This window comes from Narcine bancroftii, chromosome 3, assembly GCF_036971445.1.
Source record: "Narcine bancroftii isolate sNarBan1 chromosome 3, sNarBan1.hap1, whole genome shotgun sequence".
Lineage (NCBI taxonomy): Eukaryota > Metazoa > Chordata > Chondrichthyes > Torpediniformes > Narcinidae > Narcine > Narcine bancroftii.
Window position 1 is genome coordinate 363,711,817 of NC_091471.1, and position 21,350 is coordinate 363,733,166.

At 42.0% G+C, this 21,350-nt stretch overlaps 1 protein-coding gene across 16 annotated transcripts in view; it reads right to left on the reverse strand.

The window, feature by feature from the left end:
- bahcc1b (BAH domain and coiled-coil containing 1b) overlaps positions 1 to 21,350 on the reverse strand; it is a 421,144-nt gene that overhangs the window by 282,698 nt on the left and 117,096 nt on the right. For all 16 annotated transcript variants that reach the window (XM_069930138.1, XM_069930136.1, XM_069930134.1 and 13 more), the window contains exons 4-5: positions 9,681 to 9,806; positions 1,315 to 3,114 (exon numbers count right to left, since the gene is read on the reverse strand). In XM_069930138.1, coding sequence (XP_069786239.1) covers positions 1,315 to 3,114; positions 9,681 to 9,806 — 1,926 coding nt within the window. The remainder of the gene's footprint in view (positions 1 to 1,314; positions 3,115 to 9,680; positions 9,807 to 21,350) is intronic.

Here is a 21,350-nt window from a genome sequence, read left to right on the forward strand (position 1 = left end):
TTCTAAATCAAACATCTGTGGAAATGTAATAGAAACTGAAAGCTAATCGGGAACTAATAGCAGTGCAGGATGGCAAACATATGTGAGCTTCAGCTGAATTCCAATTTGCAGTGCTTGAAAAGTTCTGAACTCTTTTCATCTGGACATTTCCAAGTCTTTCGCTAAGTGCTGAACTGGGAGACACTTAAAAAGTTAGTTAGAGCAGTTTCCTTCTGGGGTGGTTTTAAAGGCCACCCTCAGGTCAGCTGTGGGCATATGACCAAAATGCAACCCCATCCTGGGAGCGAAACAGTCATGGTCAAGATTACATGCAGACCATTGACGTGGCCGTGACAGATCAGGTACATTGAGCAGGAGAATTCTTCAGTTGAATAAAAAGGTTGAAACGATCAAAGCAAGAGCATCTGAATTACAGCCCAAACTGGACTCAAATATGTAAATATTCTGGGAATTAAATACTGTCCTACTAAATCAATCAGTAATAAAAACCACACGTTGAACTGGTCCTTTTGATTTGTTCACCTACACACAAAAAGCAAGTTTTTTTCCCATTCGTTCACAAGGTGGGGACATTGCTGACAAGACTAGGCTATCCTTAATCGTTCTCCATGCCACTTCAGTGACGGAGACACTAAAGCCCCGAATGGAAAGGAAAGTAGAGGAGTAAATTAAATGACGAGAATCATAGAAAGAATATTTAGCCAGAATTATTTTCCTTGGACGAAAATGTCAAATACGAGAGGGCGCGGGTATATAGTGAGATTTCCAAACATTAAAGGAGATCTGTGAAGGTAGCTTTTATGACCCAAGTGGTGAAGGTAGGTGCCTGGAAGGCAGTGCCAAGGAAGCAGCTACAATGACAATTTTTAGAGGCATTCAGACAGACATGAATCCTTGAATCATGTGAAAAGATGAAGAACAGTGGGACATGGACCATGTGCAGGCAGCTGACATTAGACAGGCTTCATGGCCAGAATGGATATGATAGGCCAAAGGGCCTGCTCCCACACTGTTGTGTTCTTTGTTCTATTGCTAGATTTCTTTCTCTGAATGACACAGGTGAATCACATGGGATCTGACCCATGGTCACCATGATTGAAACTAAACTTTTATTTAACTCCTTGAATTAAATTTCCTCAGCTGCCAAGCTGCGATTCAAAATCACGCTGCAGATCAATAGTTCAGGCCTGTGGATTCAAGTCCAGTAAGACTGACAGACAAGGCCATTCAGAAACAGCTCTGGTAACAAGAAACATGTGAAAACATTTTAGAGAAATGTTTAATGATTTATTTGGGACTCATTCATCACCTCACCTTTTACTCCAGGAACGTGTCTGTGTTGCCGGCTGGATTCCGCGCCGCAAGGCAGCTCATGTTTATTCTGGTTATCCTTCTGCCTTGCAACTGCCACTGCAATACCAACCGGAGGTTGCCGCACCTCGCCATCACCCTGAGATGACTCATTTTCCCGTCCTTTACTACAGTCTAGACGCTCCAAATCCAGGCTGGACTTCCCACTTTGCAGCTTAATCTCCTGGTGGACGCAACTGGCCCTGATGTTCCCCAGACCTCCGAAGGGGGTCTTCTGCCCAACGATGAGGGCCTGCGTGCCTGGAGGAAATGAACTGCTGTACTTCAGCAAACTCTTCATGGCTGAGACCTCATCAGTTTGGCCTAGCATATCTTGGTTCAGCACAGATCCTTGCGACAACATTGCCGCCTGCTGTAAACTTGAACTGAAAGGGTCAAGGTAAGAGTTCTTCCTGTCTTCCCCCATTGGAATCTGGGCACCCTGCCACGGTGGTATGTGGGATCCATTGTAGCTCATACAACTGAGCTCTGGTGGCCTTCTCTTCATCTCCGAACCACTTCCTATTTGCTCCACCTCAGGAAGTTTATGGTGTTGGTGCCGTATCCTGGCCACTTTTTGCCCCTGCGAGTCTTTAGAAGCTTTTTCTTGTACATCACTGCCCTGTTCCCGGTCCAGCATGTAACTGGTGTGGGTCAGTTTGGCACAGCACGTCTCCAACTCCCTCGAACAGAAACAATCCTGAGTCTGTGGCATTACATAAGTGCTACCTTTCCCTGAGGGGCCCTTGGCTGCCTGAGGTGTGAAGGGAATCACCATTTGTGCACCAGTGCTGCTACCACATTGCTGCTTGGATTTTATGGCTGTGTTGTGGGGCCAATCTATTCCTTTCCCGTCCAGCTTCAGATGCACATGCGAGTTGGGAATTGTTCCGGTCTCTGGTCTCTCTGCGTTTTTTTCATGCGTCTTCTCCTTCCCAATATTTCTGTTGACCTTGCAGTTCTCTGCAGCGACTTGGAAAGGTCTACTCTTGTCACCAAAGTGTCCCACTGAAGGCACATAGGTCGGCCCAGTGACCTTGAGCTCCCTGCCAGCCTTATCTTGAGTAGGGTAAAAAAGGTCTAAGTTGGAATGAACCTGCAAACAGGGGAATGTTCCGGAGCCTGTGCTAGATGATGGAGGAATGTTGGACAGTGAAGAAGGAACAGAATATCCAACAGAATGATGTGGTGTTTGCCAACTGTCTGAGCACTCAATATGCATTGGACCAGAGGGACCGTTCTCTCTGAAATCCCTCTCAAACCTTAAGCTCTCTTTGGTACACCTGCCTGGAGTATGGATGTCCATTTGCCTTGGTAAAATCCCACCAATATTAGTGCAGCTTGCTAATAAAGTCTTACTGGAATCTCCGTTCATAACTTTGGAGTTTGTTAAACAGCTATTGAATTGTTTATTTCTGTTTTCACACATACTATTGAGCATATTTGTTAGGTCTTCCTTGCATCTCATGTCTGGCATCAGAGGGTGTACTATTTTATGTCCATCCTTTCCATCTTCTTCTGAGTGTCTCTCCTTGTGTGTCCTCTGATTGCTCATTGAATTGGCTTCATTTTTACTCATCCTCTCTTTGCCTGGTTCCTTTGCAGCCAGCAGTCTGTCAGTTTCCTTGACCGCTTTGTGGGAGTGGCTCATCTCTCGGTCTCTGCTGCAGGAACCAATGGGAGCCGCACGGGAAATCGAAGGAAAGCTGGGGTTAGTTGAGAGCAGGGTGGGTTGTCCAGGCAAATTCCTCAGATAGAAACCATCTGCAAGTGGAGAGAGATTTCATAACATTTTGTCACCATCAATGACAAGATAATCCATACCCTTTTATTCCATCCCAAGGTTCAACCCGCAGCCCAGAGATTGGTCACAATTTTAAGGTGAATGGCTTTTTTTCAAACAATAAAACTTATGATGTCCACAAATTTTCACTGTGATTTTTCTTCCTTCATGAAAACAGCAATTTAAACTAATAGATAATTCAACAACATTTACCAAGTTTCCCATCCAAGTTGGTAATAACCAACAGTGAACTCCAGCAGTAGAGTTGATTTCCATGGATCCACTGGGATCCACTGGGATCCACGCACTGGATAATAATGTGAACAGTTCATAATCAGCGGCTTTCTCCCTTACCAAGGAGAAGACTGTGCCTGAAAAAAAATCACCCTTTAAAATAACCAATTGATCACAGCCAGTCTCGGGCAGAAACATAATCCTGTTAGGGCTCGAAGCACGTAGAGCGTTTACTTCAACAACAGTGATGCGCTGGGGTGGCTGGGGCAATGTCCACCAAACAGAGATCATGCAAGGTGGCTTAGGCTAGGATGTGATCTCCAGGTTTTCCAAGGGAACAACTTGTTTTCAGATGGAAAAGGATTTGGGTAATCGTTTCAAAGCTGCTCACGGTCTTTCGAAGCTACTGCAACTCCTCAACCCACCAAGATTTTTCCAGTTCTCCAATTCCAATTTTGTGTACATTCTGAATTTTAATCATCGATGCCTGCAGTTCGCCTATTCCTTCCACACGCCTCTCCCCCTCTCCATCCCCTTTCATTATTTAAGACTCTTTAAAATCTGTTTTATCTTGGAAGGTGCACCTTTTAACAGCAGGAAAGGAGACCATTCAACCCAATGGTTTCTCGCCAGCTCCCAAGGAAGTTAATCTGCTCAAATATTGAGTTGCCAATTCACCCATCAGCCTATCTTTGGGGAAATCAGAGGAAATCAAAGCTTCCAGGCAGTGTGTACAATCTTTGTGTGAACAGCACCCCAGGTCAGAGTTGAACCTGGGTCCATGGAACTGTGATGCAGAAGCTCTATTATGCTCTGCCACTTGGCCACCCAATATGTTGGCTTATGCTCAATGGCAAATTTTCTTCGATTATACATCCGCTGAAGTATCTTTCAGCTAATATCATGCTTTAGGTATTGTACTATCACAAGTTTCTGCAGGACCGTGGCTTACTATATATACTTGTGTAATAGTCTACATCTCCCTCTTTTGGCCCAAAGATTGCGTGTTTTCCATATGTAAAAGTCAATCCCCTCCCCACCTATTTTTGGCCCCGACCATCCACCCATCCCAGCTCCCAATGCCCCCGACCGCGGATCCTCACCCCAGCCACCCACCCACAGACTCTCTCCTAGGTCTCGACCAACCACCCGTCTGACCTTCCAACAGCGGATCCTCGCCTACCTTTCCCGCCCATCTGAGCTCCCGACAGCTTGAACGACGCAGTCAAAAGTATGACCCATGTAAAAGTTGACCGCTCCCAAGATTTGACCTGAAAAATTGGTCCAAAAGAACTAGACTATTACACGAATATATATGGTAATTTAAAACCAACACCAGAACAAAGGGGTATGAAGATTTTTTAGAGCCAGCAATGGTGAGATGAAAATGCCTTTTATATTTTGCTGGGTTTTGTTCTTTTAGTGTTTAATTGGAAAGACCGATTTGAATAATTACATGTAAATTAGATCCACTGAACAGCATCATATACCATTGGAATGGCTACATACACGCATAAAACAAGTTTATCTTTAGAGTGAAACATGAAAGTCTGCAGATACTGTGATTGTAGTAAAAACACAGAAATGCAGGAAGAATTGAGCAGATCTCACAGCGTCCATAGGAGGTGAAAATTTATAACTGACGTTTCGGGCCTGAGGCCCTTCTTCAAGGTCTGAGCAAAGAGCAGGCTGGGAAGGGAAGAATGGGCAGGGGAAGGAGTACAGACCAATAGAAAGAAGATGTGAATTGAATATAGATGGCACACAGGAGAGAGAAAAGGTGAGAATTGAATGGGGGAGGCTGCTTTTCTTGGGGGCTCTGCAGAAGCAGAGTTGGTGGGGGGAGGGGGTTAGGGTTAGGGATCTGTCTGAGTGGACCAAAGATGTAGGCATGCGCCTTCGAGCCAGAGTCTGCCAGGCTTCCTTGTGGTAGTACAGTCATAGATCATCACAGCACAGAAACAGGCCCTTCGTCCCTTCTAATCTGTGCCAAACTATTTTTCTAGTGACTAGTCCCAATGAACTACACCCAGTCCATAGCGCTCCCATACACGTACCTGTCTAAATTCTTCTTCAACGTTAAAATTGAGCCTGCATTTACGAGCTGGGAGCTTGTTTCACAGTTCCACCACTCTCTGTGTGAAAAAGTTCCCCCTGAACTTTTCCTCTTTCACCCTTAACCTATACATCTCAACTACCATCAGTGAGAATGTTGGTCTGCGTACATTTATTCATATACCCCTCATAATTTTAAATATCTCTTATCAAACCTCCCCTCGTTCTTCTATGCTCCAAGGGGGAAAAAAACTCCTAAACTGTTTAACCTTTCCCTGTAACTGGGTTCAGTTTACTTGTCACCATCTCCCATCATGGTTTTTGATTCTGTGGAGAAACGTGTGCGTGAAGCATTGAGAATGAGTGGACCTTAACATAGAGGTGCATGAAAGAACCAAGAGGGAAACTGTTTTTGCAACCAATGGAGCACAGCAATTGGCAAAGCAGCCTGAGCTGGAAAGGGGAATTATTATTTAGAGCTGTGAATTATTTTGATTTGGGCATCATCTCCCATAGTAGTAGGAATAAATTCAGGAGAAACTTTCATGAGGGAATCTGGAAAATGCCTGAACAGGTGGGGTTTGAAATGACTCTCAAGGAACATGATGGGCTGAAGGGCTTCTTTCTTTCTCCATTATTCGAAGGCTTCATTATTCTAATCACATGCCTTTTGGGAAGTGTCACGGAATAAGCTCATAGATCAACATATTAGGGCTTTTATTGACTGCTATTTTGCGTTTTTAAAAAAGACTTATTTTGCTTCCTGACTTTTCTTGCTCCATCTGCCTCCTCTCCCTTTCTCCATTTGCACTCCATCTTTCATCCCCCCCCTCCTTTTCTCTGTCTTTTTTCTTCGCATTTGTGTCTCTCTTTGTTCTGTACCATTCCTTGTCTACGAAGTGGACAATCATAACAATGTATAATTCTGTTTTGCTGTGTACATGCAGAGTCCTGTTTACGTTATTCATCCTCACAGTCTCACAGAGTGGTTCCGGCATTTCGCTGCATGGCCTGGGTTCAATTCTAATCAGGGACTTCATTCATTTTGCCTCCCTTAATAGCTTGGTAGGTACAGTCTATTGTTAGTACGAAGTCACTTCATTTGAATAATGTGTTCATTTGAATTTTATTTGCACAAAAAGCCTTTAGTGCTCATTCATTTACATGGCTTCAACTGAATAACAAGAGCATTTAATATTTTTTAATGCAAATCATAACTTTGAATGAACAATCTAACATTAGCTGCTGTGTCTTCTGGGCGATCACCAGACAGACTAGCTCTAATCCTGGCTCAGTCTTGGTTTGTATTGTGTTCTTCGCTTGGCTCTCAGCGAAGTTATCTGGGAGCCCCTGTGCTAGGGAGAGAGGTTTCGACTCATTGGTGAGTTATTTCCCAGATGTCATGTGAGAGAGAGCAAGGTTGGGTCCTGCCAAACTGTCACCTCTCCCACAAAGCCCAATCCCAGTCATTGTCCACGGACAAAGACAAGTGATAGATGCTTTGATGAGGTTGGAATACATCTCTCAGCAAGAGACAATAAGAAGTCAAAATGGTTTCAGAGACAGTGCACGTTAGAAAAGTTCATCGACAATATTTATTATTAACGAAACTAATCGAGATGTTGCTTTTATAAGAAAGCTCAAGTCAGGATGGTATATAGCCAAAGGCTATTTGAATGATCAGCTGATTGGAATCAATTTGTGAGCCTCATGTATGGTGTAACTATACTAAATGTCATGATTAAATCTCATAAGACTATTGACCCAATCACAAAAATAAAATATTGGGATTGTAGGTGAAGGAAATGTCAAAACGCAAAATAACGAGAAAGAGTACATGAAAAATGTCTTCTTCTTTGGCTTGGCTTCGCGGACGAAGATTTATGGAGGGGGTAAAAATTCCACGTCAGCTGCAGGCTCGTTTGTGGCTGACCAGTCAGATGCGGGACAGGCAGACACGATTGCAGCGGTTGCAAGGGAAAATTGGTTGGTTGGGGTTGGGTTTTTCCTCCTTTGCCTTTTGTCAGTGAGGTGGGCTCTGCGGTCTTCTTCAAAGGAGGCTGCTGCCCGCCAAACTGTGAGGCGCCAAGATGCACGGTTTGAGGCGTTATCAGCCCACTGGCGGTGGTCAATGTGGCAGGCACCAAGAGATTTCTTTAGGCAGTCCTTGTACCTTTTCTTTGGTGCACCTCTGTCACGGTGGCCAGTGGAGAGCTCGCCATATAATACGATCTTGGGAAGGCGATGGTCCTCCATTCTGGAGACGTGACCCATCCAGCGCAGCTGGATCTTCAGCAGCGTGGACTCGATGCTGTCGACCTCTGCCATCTCGAGTACCTCGACGTTAGGGGTGTGAGCGCTCCAATGGATGTTGAGGATGGAGCGGAGACAACGCTGGTGGAAGCGTTCTAGGAGCCGTAGGTGGTGCCGGTAGAGGACCCATGATTCGGAGCCGAACAGGAGTGTGGGTATGACAACGGCTCTGTATACGCTTATCTTTGTGAGGTTTTTCAGTTGGTTGTTTTTCCAGACTCTTTTGTGTAGTCTTCCAAAGGCGCTATTTGCCTTGGCGAGTCTGTTGTCTATCTCATTGTCGATCCTTGCATCTGATGAAATGGTGCAGCCGAGATAGGTAAATGTAGGGAAGCACGATTAACATAATGATTAGAGCAACGTTTTTACAGTGATTGGGACCAGGGTTCGAATCCTGCACTGTCTGTAAGGAGTTTGTATGTTCTTCCCGGTGTCTGCCTGGGTTTCCTCCGTGTGCTCCTGCTTCCCGACACTGGAGGTTGTTGGTCAATTGGGTGGCACAGGGCTTGTTACCTTGCAGTATGTCTGAAGGTATATAGATACGAATTCTGAAACAACGTTTCAGTTCAACACAGGTCGTGACTCCTGGGTGATGGAGGGGTTGTATTCCAAGAAAAATATCCATATTGCAATTCTCTATTACACGAACCCCCTTTTCCTATTGATACTAAGCAGAGATGTGTTCCTATGGGAATTTTTTCTCTCATATTAAGCCATTTTATCAGCAATGATAAAGTAACCCACTGCTCATTAACATTTGGCTTGGGGGATGGACAAAACTCATGTGCTCTATAAAAATAAGTTGTCAATTTTAATTTTCAGCCAATTAATACAATGGACTGATAAGATATGAATACAGCTCAATCACATGGACTGGTTGGCAATCTCCATTGCCCCCGCTCTCCAATCCAAGGGCATGGGAACGAATGTCCGAGTGCAGTGCTACCACGCTCTTCGTCTGCGAGGCATTTATCTGACACTCAAGGCTTGTGGATTAGGAAAGGGATTTAGAAGGTGGGGGGATATGAGGAAAAGAGGTTGAATTTGAAGACTGGGGTTCAGGTGGAATAGAAGGTAATATGTTGAAGCGTCCAACTTAGAGAGAAGGGAATAAAGGTTGGAAGACTACTTTAATGAACGAGCAGACTCCGGCTGCAGCATGGTCGCCCACAATCCAGCGTGTGAGAGAAAATGCTACTCGCCTGAACAGCACGGCAGTGTTGCACTCTGAAAAGGATAGACTCAGCTGCGACGGCTACCCCAACGATGACATACCCAAATTTTACTGACCCACTGTAGAGCTCGTCGAAAGAACCAAAGACTTGTTGATCCAAACCAAGGCTTTTATTAGCAAAAGACAGGTGGCCGACCAGTCCGGAATGATCCGACCTGGCTAGGGACACAACCCTTTAAGGCCCAGACAGTAGGCGTGGCTTAGCTCTCAGCCAATCGCTGTAAGCACAGTCTAGATACTGTAACTATATATACTATATACATTGGTGATAGATCTGTACTATCACACCCACTCCAGTGGATGGCTAAAGATAACTCTTGACAAAATTTGTTCCTTTTGCGTTCTTTCGTTCACTTCATTCCCGTCCTCCCTCCCCACCGCGCACGCATACACTTACACACACACACACAGTGAATTTAAAATATTGCATAATAGGAGTGAATTTTACGATGTCTCAAATGTTTGGGTAGCAATGTCTGATTTCTGTGATGGAAATGGCCATAACTCTGGAGGGGAGTCATCTCTATTTCTGCTCAAAAGGAACTGTAACGTTCCAAGCTAAAACTGGGTTAGAAATTAGTTAATGATCTGGTTTGCCCCCAATGAGATAACTATATTGCAGCATAATTGTTACTTCAATTAAACTGAAAGACAGCATCATTAAAGCAAAGGAAGGATATTGACATTGCTGCTTTGGATGGTATTTCTCACCTTTTTGTGAATCATAGAACCTATGTTGCCCATAAAGTACACTGTTGCTGTTGCCATGGTGATCGAGGTGGCTCATGGGAAGAAAAGTGGAGGCCAAACTGCTCGAAAACCTGGAATATCCTGGAACTAAAGAAAACCCAAGGTTAGAGTTGGATGCATAACAGAGGGCACCAATATTTCCTTTTAGTTATTATAGTTTAAGCAACTCAAGTCATGTAATTGCAAACAGACCAAGAGTAAAAGTAACCGCTGAGGTTTCGATGCTTCTGTGTGCGATGAGAAAGAATAACAAAAGATACAATCTCTGTGTTCCCTGTATTTTATTTATGACTGATACAGTGGATTGAACTACTGAACTTGCACGGAGGTCTGGCAAGTTGCCCCTTCTTTCTGAGAGCCTCAAAGTCAGTTTAGCTGAAGATGATTTTTCAGAAAGGTCACATCTTGTTCCCTCAAATGACAACTAACATTAAATTTAATTAAAGGCACATTCAAAATCCGCTGTCCATTATAATCCCTTCTTATCTTTGGCTGGTAAACTCGTACAAATACAGACAGAAGTAGTCAAGGCAGCCCACTGTGTTTGTACAATCACCAGCGGATTCACTCAAGCAATCTGCACGAACCCACAAGAGCAAAGCAACATCAAAAAAAAAATGCAGATGCTAGAAATTTGAGATAAAGCTGGAAACTTCCGGAAATACTCAGTCTGTCAGATAGTATCTGTAGGGACAGAAAAAGGATTAGCATTTCAAGTCGATAATCTTTCGTGAGAAATGGAGAAAGTTGGGAAAGAGGCATGATTTATTCAAGGTTCAAGATTCTTTTATTGCCACATTATAAAACAGATGAAATATTACACAAAATTGCATTTTGTCTGCCGAAAGTTAGATAGATTTGCCATCTGCAGAAATTGCCCAGTGCCCCTTACAGTCTGAGAAAAAGCAAAAGAGAGTCCCCCCAGAGTCACTAAGGGTCTCTGCAACCACAAAGACTTTAGTCCAAACTATCGGCAACCGGAGCTCCAGATCCAATATGTGATCAGGAAGTCTTCAGCGCCCCAAGGCCTCTTGGGAGCCCCTCCCGCCCTCGGCACCTTCTCGCAACCTAGTTCCGATACCTGATACCCCTTCAACCAGTCTCCAGCAGTCTAAAGCCTGGTGCGAGTCCTTTAACCGCAGGTTGCCAGCAGCTCGCAGCCTGCGTGGGTTCCTTACCGTAGGTCATCAATAGCCTATGAGTTCTTCAGCCGTAGAGCCCCATCCCAAAGAGTCATCTCCTCTGTTTCTCCCTCTCAAATGGGTGGGGGAGGGGGGGCGGAAGTGTTTCTGGTGCCCTGCTCTAGTCCTCTGCTTCCCCGGATTCTGCAACCCCTCGAGGCTGTTGCCAAAAACAGGCGCCGCCAACTTGGGCCCAGACCCTGTGTTCGTAGGTTTAATAGAATAAAAACACCACTGACTCCTTTAACAAGCTGTTTAAAGCCTGAAAGGATACGTCAGTCGTAGGACTGTGCAGTAGAGCCCTGTTGCAGAGCGCTCTGCCTCCACTCCCAACTCTCCCCGGGTCCGCACTGGTGGAGCCACTGCTGTTACAGCAATACCACCATTTTTTTTAAGTTACAGAGATGATGGAGAGTTAATGAAGACAAAGGGAACGTCAATGACAGAGTGGAGACCAAGAGGGACAGATCCAAATGGTGGTACAGGCGGAGAAGGTGGCCGTGGTTTGTTGTAAATTGATCTTCTGTCTCAAAGGCAGATAAATAGAGATAAACAAGGTCAGAGGGAGAAAAGGAAAAAAAAAATCTGATTCTTTTTTCTTCATAGTTGTACTTTACAAATATTTACCAAATTCCAATTTAAATTATTCTCTACAATAAAGAAAAGGGTTCTTGGAACAAACTGCAATCACGTATCAAACCAATAAATATCAGTCTTTTGAAATTCTATTGACTTTTTTTGCTCTATACAAAGAAAATTTCACACAAAACACAGGATAGATCTGGTTTCAAGTTGCTTGACATGCTAACACCACGGACATGCCCAGTGTTGAAGTGCCTCTAACTTTCACAGACCCCCCCCCCCACATACAGAAGGAGGCCTTCACTGTATATAAGATCTGTTTTATAGGGAGACCCATGTGGTCAGATTTGGAGCTGTTTCATAGAACACCAAACAATACAGTTCTGAACAGGCCCTTTGGTCCATGACATTGTGCTGACCTATATTAACCAACTCAAGGTGCTTTCACACTGAGATCCCAGTGTCAACAACCTGTGTTTAAATCTAGGTGGGATCAGATCGGAGCGTTCAGACTGAACCAAGCAAAGCAGGTTTAGTGCAACATTTACAGTGATACTACCTATGTTGGCAGGTAAGTACCGGGATGAAAATGACCCCCCCCCACCCCCCCATACTGTGTTGGTCATGTTCACATAGGTAAGTGAAACAGTTAAAAAAAAGGCGATTAAATACTTGCTTTCAGGGTCAGGGAGAAAGGCTCCCATCCATAACCTTGCATTATTCTTGGCTGTCTGAGAACCTTTTAAATACCCCTGTTGTACCAGCCTCCACCACCATCCCGGGCAAAGCATTCCAGGCACTCATTAGTCTTTGAGTAAAAACTTTACCCCCGACATCTATCATAAACATTCCTCCCCTCACCATAAACACATGTTCTCTGGTTTTAGCTGCTGTCACTCTGGGAAAAAGTCCACCCTCTCTCTGCCTCTCATAATCTTGTAGACCCCCTCATTCTTCTTTGTTCCAAAGAGTTAACTAGCTCAGTTAACCTTCTTTCATAAGAAAGGAAAAAAAAAAACAGGTAATATCCTGAGTAAATCTCCTCCGCACCTTCGCCAAAGCTTCCACATCTTTCCTGTAGTAAGGAAACTGAACACAGAAGTTCAAATATGGTCCATCCAGAAATTGATTCAGTTTTTATAGAGTTGGAACCTGGACCCACCTGAAGATTAATCCACTGGAAGTTATCTTCTATCCACATATTCCCATCCACTATTGGTCTGCAGCCCATTCTTCTTCAGATTACCCAGCCACCTGATGGCAACCTTATTTCCTGCCATCAAATGATCACAGGCTCTCCAACTGATGTCCCAACCTGATCCCCAAGACTCCAATTCCTAACTGACCAGAGAGGTGTTTTTAAGTCCATTACTTTTTGACTTGGAATTAGAACCTCTAGCAAATGCTCCTTGTGAAAGTAGAGATTTTATAGGGATCCATAGGAATGGCATTGAATATAAAGTTCCCTTATAGATAATCTTTTGCTTTTTGTATCGAATCCAGATGTTTCTTTATCAAGCATATTTAGCTTTGCTTTCTGGGTACAAGTTGAATTTGCATAAAAGTGAACTTTCACCTTTAAATGGTTCTACACCAAGATATTCTCATTTCCCTTTTAAGATTGTGAAGGATCAATTTACCCATCTCGGTATTACAATTACAAGGAGTTATAAACTTCTTTTTAAGGAAAGATTTCCGACTTTATTTAATCAAGTCAAATTACTGCTATTGAGATGGTCCCCTTCTTGCCCAATAAATACAAATTTTCATTCCCAAATCCTTTTTTGACTCACTTGATTCGCTTATATTTTCCGACATATGGCAAGGAAAATTCCCACACTTAAATAAAGCTCATCTTCAAACATCTAAAAGAAATAGTAGCTTGGCACTGCAAAATCAGTTGATGCTTGCGAGTGGATTCGCAAATCCAAATGGAGAGGGGAGATGTGGTTGTCCGACAAGGGATAAAGGACAACTCAGGAGGTGAAGGGGAGATTGGGGATAAATAAGATAGAAATAGGAGAATAAGGAAAATGTTGGATGTTGTAGAAATGTTGTCTTATAAAGAGTTGAAAATAAGAAAACAGAAATGGAAAAGGAGGAAAGGTAATGATGGAAAAACGGAAAGAGAAGATAAACAAAATATAAAAGGGCTACGCTGAACTATATGTCTTTAAATATTAATGGAATACATAACCAAATTAAAAAGGAAGAAACTACTAAATTTAAATGAATAAATGTATTCCATTAGAAAAAATAACATATAGGTTAAGAAATAATATTGAAATATTCGAACAAGTATAGGAGCCTTACATTAAATACAATAGCGTAAACCTACCGGGGACAAACATTACCTAAGTTGATGGAAGGAGAAGGAAAGAAAAGAATGGACTCAGTAGAATTTCTGGTGTAATTTTGTTGAATGACAACATTGTCTGACTGGCTTAATGCAACCTAGATTGTATACCTAAAATGGATGAGAGGGGGGGGTGGGGGGGTGGCTTGGGAGGAGGGGGGGGGGGGGAGAAAAAGTCACTGTATATGTGTGAAAAAGAAATAGTGTATATCATGGCTAATGTGATTTATGGTGTGAAAAAAAAAAAAAGAAATAGTAGCTTGGCATTTCCTAATTTTAGATTTTATTATTGGGTGATCAATATATGAAATTTGCTTCTTTTGTTACACTTCAATAATCTATTTGACTGCCATTCATGGATAGAAATTGAACTGAATTTTCTAAAAGTACTTTTATGTTGTCAATTCTAGAGTCTTTTTTAAAAATCCTCTTCTTTATATAAATTAACTGATAATCAGACATAGTTTGAGAATATGGGCACAATTTAGAAGGTTTTTTGGATTTCGAAGTTTTTCTCTTGCCAGCCCTATTATATCTAATCATTTTTTTCCAACCTTCTTTGCAAGATACTGTCTTTAATGACTGGCACAGATTGGGTATTAAATGTTTTATTAAAAACAATTGGAGATAAAATTTAATTTACCAAACACTCATTTTTTTAGATATTTAAAAGTTAGACATTTTGTCCAATCTCAAACCCCTCCCTTTCTGCGAATTCCTGCGGCAAACATCCTCAATTCATTTTTGATTTGCAACTTTATCATAAAGGGTTAATATCTCTTATATTATAATAAGTTGCTTGATTTAAAGATAGCTTTGTTATTTAAAATCAAGAATGATTGGGAACAGGATTTGAATCTTTCAATCTCAGATGAGTTTTGGGACTCTATTTGTAATCTGATTAATACGACCTCCTTTTGTGCAGGACACTGTGGCAATTTAAAGTGGTCCATAGAGTACATATGTCTAAAGTTAAATGGTCTCGTTTTTATTCAGATTTCACTCCTCAATGTGACAAATGTAAAATTTGTGTTAAAGGCAATTTGTGAAGCTTCTTTGGTTCACATGCTCTAGACTAGTTTAGAAAAATTTTGGAAAGATATCAATCAAACATTATTGGTGATGCTTAAGTTCAAATGAGAACCTTGCCCTTTAATTGCTCCATTCAGATCATTTCAAGATGACGAAGCTTTATTGACTCCAACTCAAAACCAAAATTTATCTTTTACTTCACTAATAGCCAGATGTGCAATTTTGATTAAATAGAAAGACAATACTCCACCAACACACAGACAATGGTGAAGTGATATTATACCTTGTTTAAGTTTAGAAAAAATTAGATATGTCATTAATGATTCAAATATTAACTTCCGAAACACATGGGACCCATTTATGGACTATTACTATAACTTAAAGAATTTGGGGTGTTCTGCAACTTTGGTTCTGCTGCCCATCTTCAGGTTGTGGTCACTTCATTCCTACGTCAGCTTTTAACCATATTGTTCAATTGTGCATAATATAAACATCAATTAAAATATTTTAAAATGAAAGAAAAAGGCAACTGGAAAACTTGGTTATCGGCATTTACTAATCTCCATAGGTAACGGATACCAAGGGTTTTGCTGTTCAACTGACACAGTCAGTGAGTAAAGGTGTGGCATGCACAAAGGCAATAGAGAAAGATAAGACCTGGAGCTTCTGAGTGGACTCCATACAAGCTACTTGAGTGATGTGGCAAAATCATACTTTATCATTTAACATTAAAAAATAAAAATATAAAATAGCAAATCACACGGCATCTGTTTGGACCTGAGGAAAAGTGTTTATCATTTCTCTTTCTCTCTTCACCAATGTCGCCTGCTGAGAATTGGCGTTTTGTTTCTGTTAGCCAGTCATGGAGTTTTACAGCACCATTTCTGCAGCCTTTATTACTTGTCAACTCAACTCAGACATGGATAAAACTTGCCATTGATAAAAACAAAATCGGGCAGCATGGTTGGCAAAGCAGTTAGTGTAACAACATTACGGCGCCTGTAAGGAGATTATATGTTCTTCCTGTGTCTGCATGGGTTTCCTTCAGGTGCTCCGGTTTCGTTCCACCCCGGGGTTTTAGGTCAATTGGGTGTAATTGTGGGGCACATGTTCTTGGGCTGAAAGGGCCTGTTACTGTGCTGCATGTCTAAATTTAAAGTGCAATCTTTCTGTTCAATGGCATCATTTACCAAGGCTGTCCCTTTCTTCCCTTGGTATCTTTTCTGAACATTTTATCGTTGTGCCAGGCCAGCTAAAGGAAGGCTCTAAAAGGTTCATTAACTTCCAATCCAATTAGTCCTGATGGTTTCTTGTTTCTTTTTCCTACCACCATCACGAAGCTTCCCTTTGCTTCCTATTTAACGCTTCCAAGTTACCATCCATGCATATGATTAATGAGATTACTTATCCACAGCCATGTTTATCCTTACCATTTAGGTAATTGCAGAGCATAGAAGTTTAAACATGCCTTATTTATAAGCAAGTTATTGCAATTCCTCAAAGTTCACTCAGATTTCTGAAAATCTTCCAGTGAAGTCACCCTGGAAAGGAAGCTGCCATTTATGGGCATTCCCCTCTCAGGGAATGGGAGGAAAATTATTGAATTTTGAGTTCATTTTCACAAATGACTGCACAAATAAAACTTATTAATTTGAGGAAATTGTTGAAACATGGTTTCCTGTCTATCATAGTAATAAGTATATTTAGAATTTCCTGTCGCATCATCAGTGGGAAAAATGTGCTTTTCAAAACCCCTGCTGTAGCTTCAAGCGTCAGCTACGTTAGCTAGCAGGATGGTGCTGGAAGACTGTTCAGCCCACACATAGATCAGAATTAAGCTTTGTTGCCCTTTTACAAAATACCGCCACATATGTTGTTTACAATAGATTATTAAGATATACAATCATGGTAACTATTTACATGGTTCAGTGAGCTATTTGCACAGTCTTCACCTTAACTTGTGCCCTTGTTAATTTGTACAAACATCATCTTTAGGGATTCATTTTCAGCTGGATTGATTCCAAATTTACAGTAATCTGCCTTGTTTTCACAGTTGTTCTATACCTCTACTCCCCAAGATTAAAAAGAAATGTTTTTGTTCGGCAATAATGGGGGTCTTCTTTTAACTCTTTCATTGCCATGAATGGGTAGGTTTGGAGCATTTTCACACTGGGTTGGATTCGATCTCAATGCCATGCAGGGATCAATTTTGCCTGAGTCAGCAATAAGTGTCCAGCATTTAATCTAACCTTTAATGTTAACTATTTTTATATTTTCAGAAAGTTAACCCTAATGCACACAGACATCCTTCACGAATGTGCTAAATGATTGCCTTAATGTGAGTTTAAAGTTTCTGGCAGAAAAGATTTTAAAAAGTGACATAAATGGAGGTGATAAACATCAGCAAGGACAAATGTAAGGTTTTCACAAATTATCACAGACTTAAAGGCTGGCAAAATGTTTCTGCCTGATGCATTGACGAGTTCCAGTCATGTTTATGTTCTGGATATGTTCCTTGGTTGCCACGTCACCGAGCTCCGGCATGATCAGGCACTGCACTGCCATGAACCAGTGTGTCTTCACGTGCCTGTCCTAAGAGACAAATCTGAACATGAATCTTGGTTCCTATACTCCAGTATGTTGCAGTAGAATTGTAGAGCTCGTCGAAAGAACCAAAGACTTGTTGATCCAAACCAAGGCTTTTATTAGCAAAAGACCGGAGCTCTTCACAGGTGGCCGACCAGTCCGGAATGATCCGACCTGGCTAGGGACACAACCCTTTAAGGCCCAGACAATAGGAGTGGCTTAGCTCTCAGCCAATCGCTGTAAGCACAGTCTAGATACAGTAACTATATACACTAAGTACATTGGTGATAGACCTGTACTATCACATTCACCCCTTCTTGGAGAATTGACCCTGGGAAAAAAAACAAAAACGAGGGAGAGAATGAAAGGAAGGGGTAGGTCAAGGACTGTAGCGGTCAGGGGGTCTGACCATCCGGCGTGACCGCCGTGGTGCCGGGATTGGGGTCACTGGAGTGGTGTTGCCAGCGGGCTCGTCGGGTGCGACTGCTCCGTCGCTCAATTCCCCAGTCGTTTTGTCGGCAGGGTGGCCCGGGTCATTGGGGTGCTGTTGGTCCTTCTGTTGCGGCACGGGGCCTGGAGAAGGAGTTGGGGGGTTTGCTGGGTCTACCGCGTCCTGAGCTAGGTCCCGCACCGAAACAGTGTCCTCCCGCCCGTCTGGGAACTCCACGTATGCGTAATGTGGGTTCGCGTGGAGTAGAGTCACTCGGTCGACCAAGGGGTCGTTCTTTGAGTGCCGGACGTGGCGTCGCAAAAGGACGGGGCCAGGGACGGTGAGCCATGCCGGTACAGTGGTTCCTGATTCGGATTGGTTTGGATCAACAAGTCTTTGGTTCTTTCGACGAGCTCTACAATTTTATTAGCAAAAGACCGGAGCTCTTCACAGGTGGCCGACCAGTCCGGAATGATCCGACCTGGCTAGGGACACAACCCTTTAAGGCCCAGACAATAGGAGTGGCTTAGCTCTCAGCCAATCGCTGTAAGCACAGTCTAGATACAGTAACTATATACACTATGTACATTGGTGATAGATCTGTCCGATCACAACAATCATCTACACTTTGTGAAGCAGAAGAATGAAACGCTTGCTTAAACGATGAGCTACCAGACGGATCTCACGAACATTCAGCAGGTACAGTACTTCAGAGGACAATATGTTGACAGTAATTATAAACTTTTATTTCCAATGGCATCGAACCGTGTAATAATCTTCAACATGATCGTGGCCCCTAATACAAGTGATGTCCTTCATTTGTTGCTATCTGTTACCAGACATCCTCCAATTAACCTCAACTATCTCATGGCCTCAGACTAACTCTCATATTTCCTGAGAAACATCATGGGACAACAGCACACTGAAAATTGTCATAATTATATCTGCCATTCACTGGACTGCATCAACAAGAGGCATTTCCTGATCGAGGTTTGCTGTAACACCATTTGAAGGTGTAATAACTGGACATTCATACTTTTCCTTAGAGACACTGGATAATCAGACAAAAAAACACTGTGTATTCTGCATTTCACTGGCATATCAATGCATATTTATATCTTTGGAAAATTAATAAATCAGCACCAATTTAAATCTGTGCACAATATAAACAGAAAGAATCAGAATTTATTTTCATGAACAAGTCACGAAATTCGGTGTTTTGCAGCAGCTTCAGAGGGAAAACATTCATTTACAACAATAAAAACCTAGCACGGTTGGCACAGCGATTTGCACATTGCCTTTACAGCGCCAGCGATTGGGACCGGGGTTTGAATCCCGTGCTGCCTGTAAGGAGTTTGTACGTTCTCCACGTGACAGCGCGGGTTTTCCCCGGGAGCTCCAGTTTTCTCCCAGCGGGGGTGTAGATAAATTGGGTGGCATGGACTCGTGGGCCGAAATGGCCTGTTACCGTGCTATGTGTCTAAAGTTAAATTTGTCTAAATTTAAAAGTCAGTAAATATTCCTTCTTAAACATACTTTTTTTTAAAACTGTATAACATTATCATTCTTGCTACCATGAAAATGTATGTGTTCACTGTTCCCTCTATCCCGATGAAATCCAGCTGATAATGCCCTATAAAAATTGTATAATTTTAACAAAATGCAAATGTATAAATAATTACCAAACAAAATCAAAATCTGTAATAATATCAGAAAAAAAAACAATTAAATTCAGAAGATTCTGACATGATCAGAATAAATACTGGGAGAAGAGTCAAGGTCTAAAGTTCACTATACTCAATTGGCAACTTTTGTCATCATTTCCCAAGTACTGATGATTTATGATGGCCCCTTTTCTCTCCCCACCCCCCCCCCACCACCCCCCCACCCATGGGAATACACTACATGCTTCCATCAATTCAGCACACTTTGAAATAAATTTACGATCAGCTGAAAAATCTATTCAAAATGTTGCATACATTTCTAATTTAACATAGAAATGCTTCTAACATATGTTATCTATAAGTAAATTATAATATTGTCCATTTTGCTTACACTTAAGAGACCACAAGAGAGGCACCTCTGGTCTATTTCATCTGATGTGTGACAAAAACAACAGTACCCTAACAGAAGGGGGTGCAAAGCAATAGAAATAGAAGGTGCAGAAACCAAGCCAAATGGGAAATCTCACAAAGATTAATTCAGATTTGGAAAGGGTTAAGCTGCAGTTGCGTTAAAGCTGTCTTCTTTAATCAGAGCTGTTAAAAATGCAACAAGTTCTACTTAACCAAAGTCTGTAAATTCCACATGCATGACTCCCACATGGAGTCACCTTTTTCCCCTGAAGGTCACTCTTATTGCGATAAACGGACATTAAACATCTGGGCTGATGAACTCAATGCCCAACAGTAACCGTTCCACTCCTAAGTACCAGTTGCACTGTAGAACAGTTGTTAAAAATAATTTCCAAACTTATACTGCAGGCAATATTGAAGCCTAGTTTTGGACTTTACATTTTTTTCCATTAGATGAGCCTGAACTAACTTTAAAAAGTAGTATCGCAGTAATTGTTAGGAATATACTATTTCACAAGAAGTTTAATATGTAAATAGGTGCTAACTAAAAAAAAAGGGACAAACAATTCCTGTGCTTATTGTCTTTGCGAAACCACATTCTTCAACCCCAGTACTTTATGTTTGATGTTCAAACCCATACCCCTATCTGAGTTGATCTAAACTTTCAGCACCAAACTGGACATTGTTAAAAGATCCAAGTCAGGTGGCTGTCGAGAGAGTAATGCGACTTTGGATGACTTGCTGATTGATGTATTGAATTGATCCACCCACTTTTTGCTGCCAATGTAGACTCTTGGCAAAATAGCAGGATTTCATCTCTTTCCTTGAACGATAGAAAAGTATCTCTCTTCATTCCTGAGAACCAAAACTAGAGGGATAAAATTTCTTCATTAAGAATGCTTCCATTAACGCAGTTTAACTTTGACCGTGGCCAACCCAAAGAAGGTGTGCGTGCGTTTACCTATGTATGCGTACATCTACGTCCCAACTGAAACAGTTAATGCAGGATATTGTGTATTGTGTAAATAAGGGTTCGATTATGGGGGGAAGAGGAGGGGAGATAAGGGCAATAGGTTTAAATGTTTCACATCATCAATAATCGTAAATAATTCAAAACTAACAAAGCTATCACAAATTGAATATTCAACTTGAACACCTATTACTTCAGATCACGCAAAGAAAAAGTCACGCAGACTTACCGCAGTATCAAAATAAAACTGGTGCATTCTCAAACAGGGATTAACCATTGATCTACGGAGACTAAAAAAAGAATAATGACCAACAATTAAAACATTTGTCACTTTAAGGGTTTCTCTCCCACGAGAGAGCACTGCAGTTTTAAGATAGGAGAGGAATGGCAAGATACCCAAGTGTGCAGAGCCTTGCCAG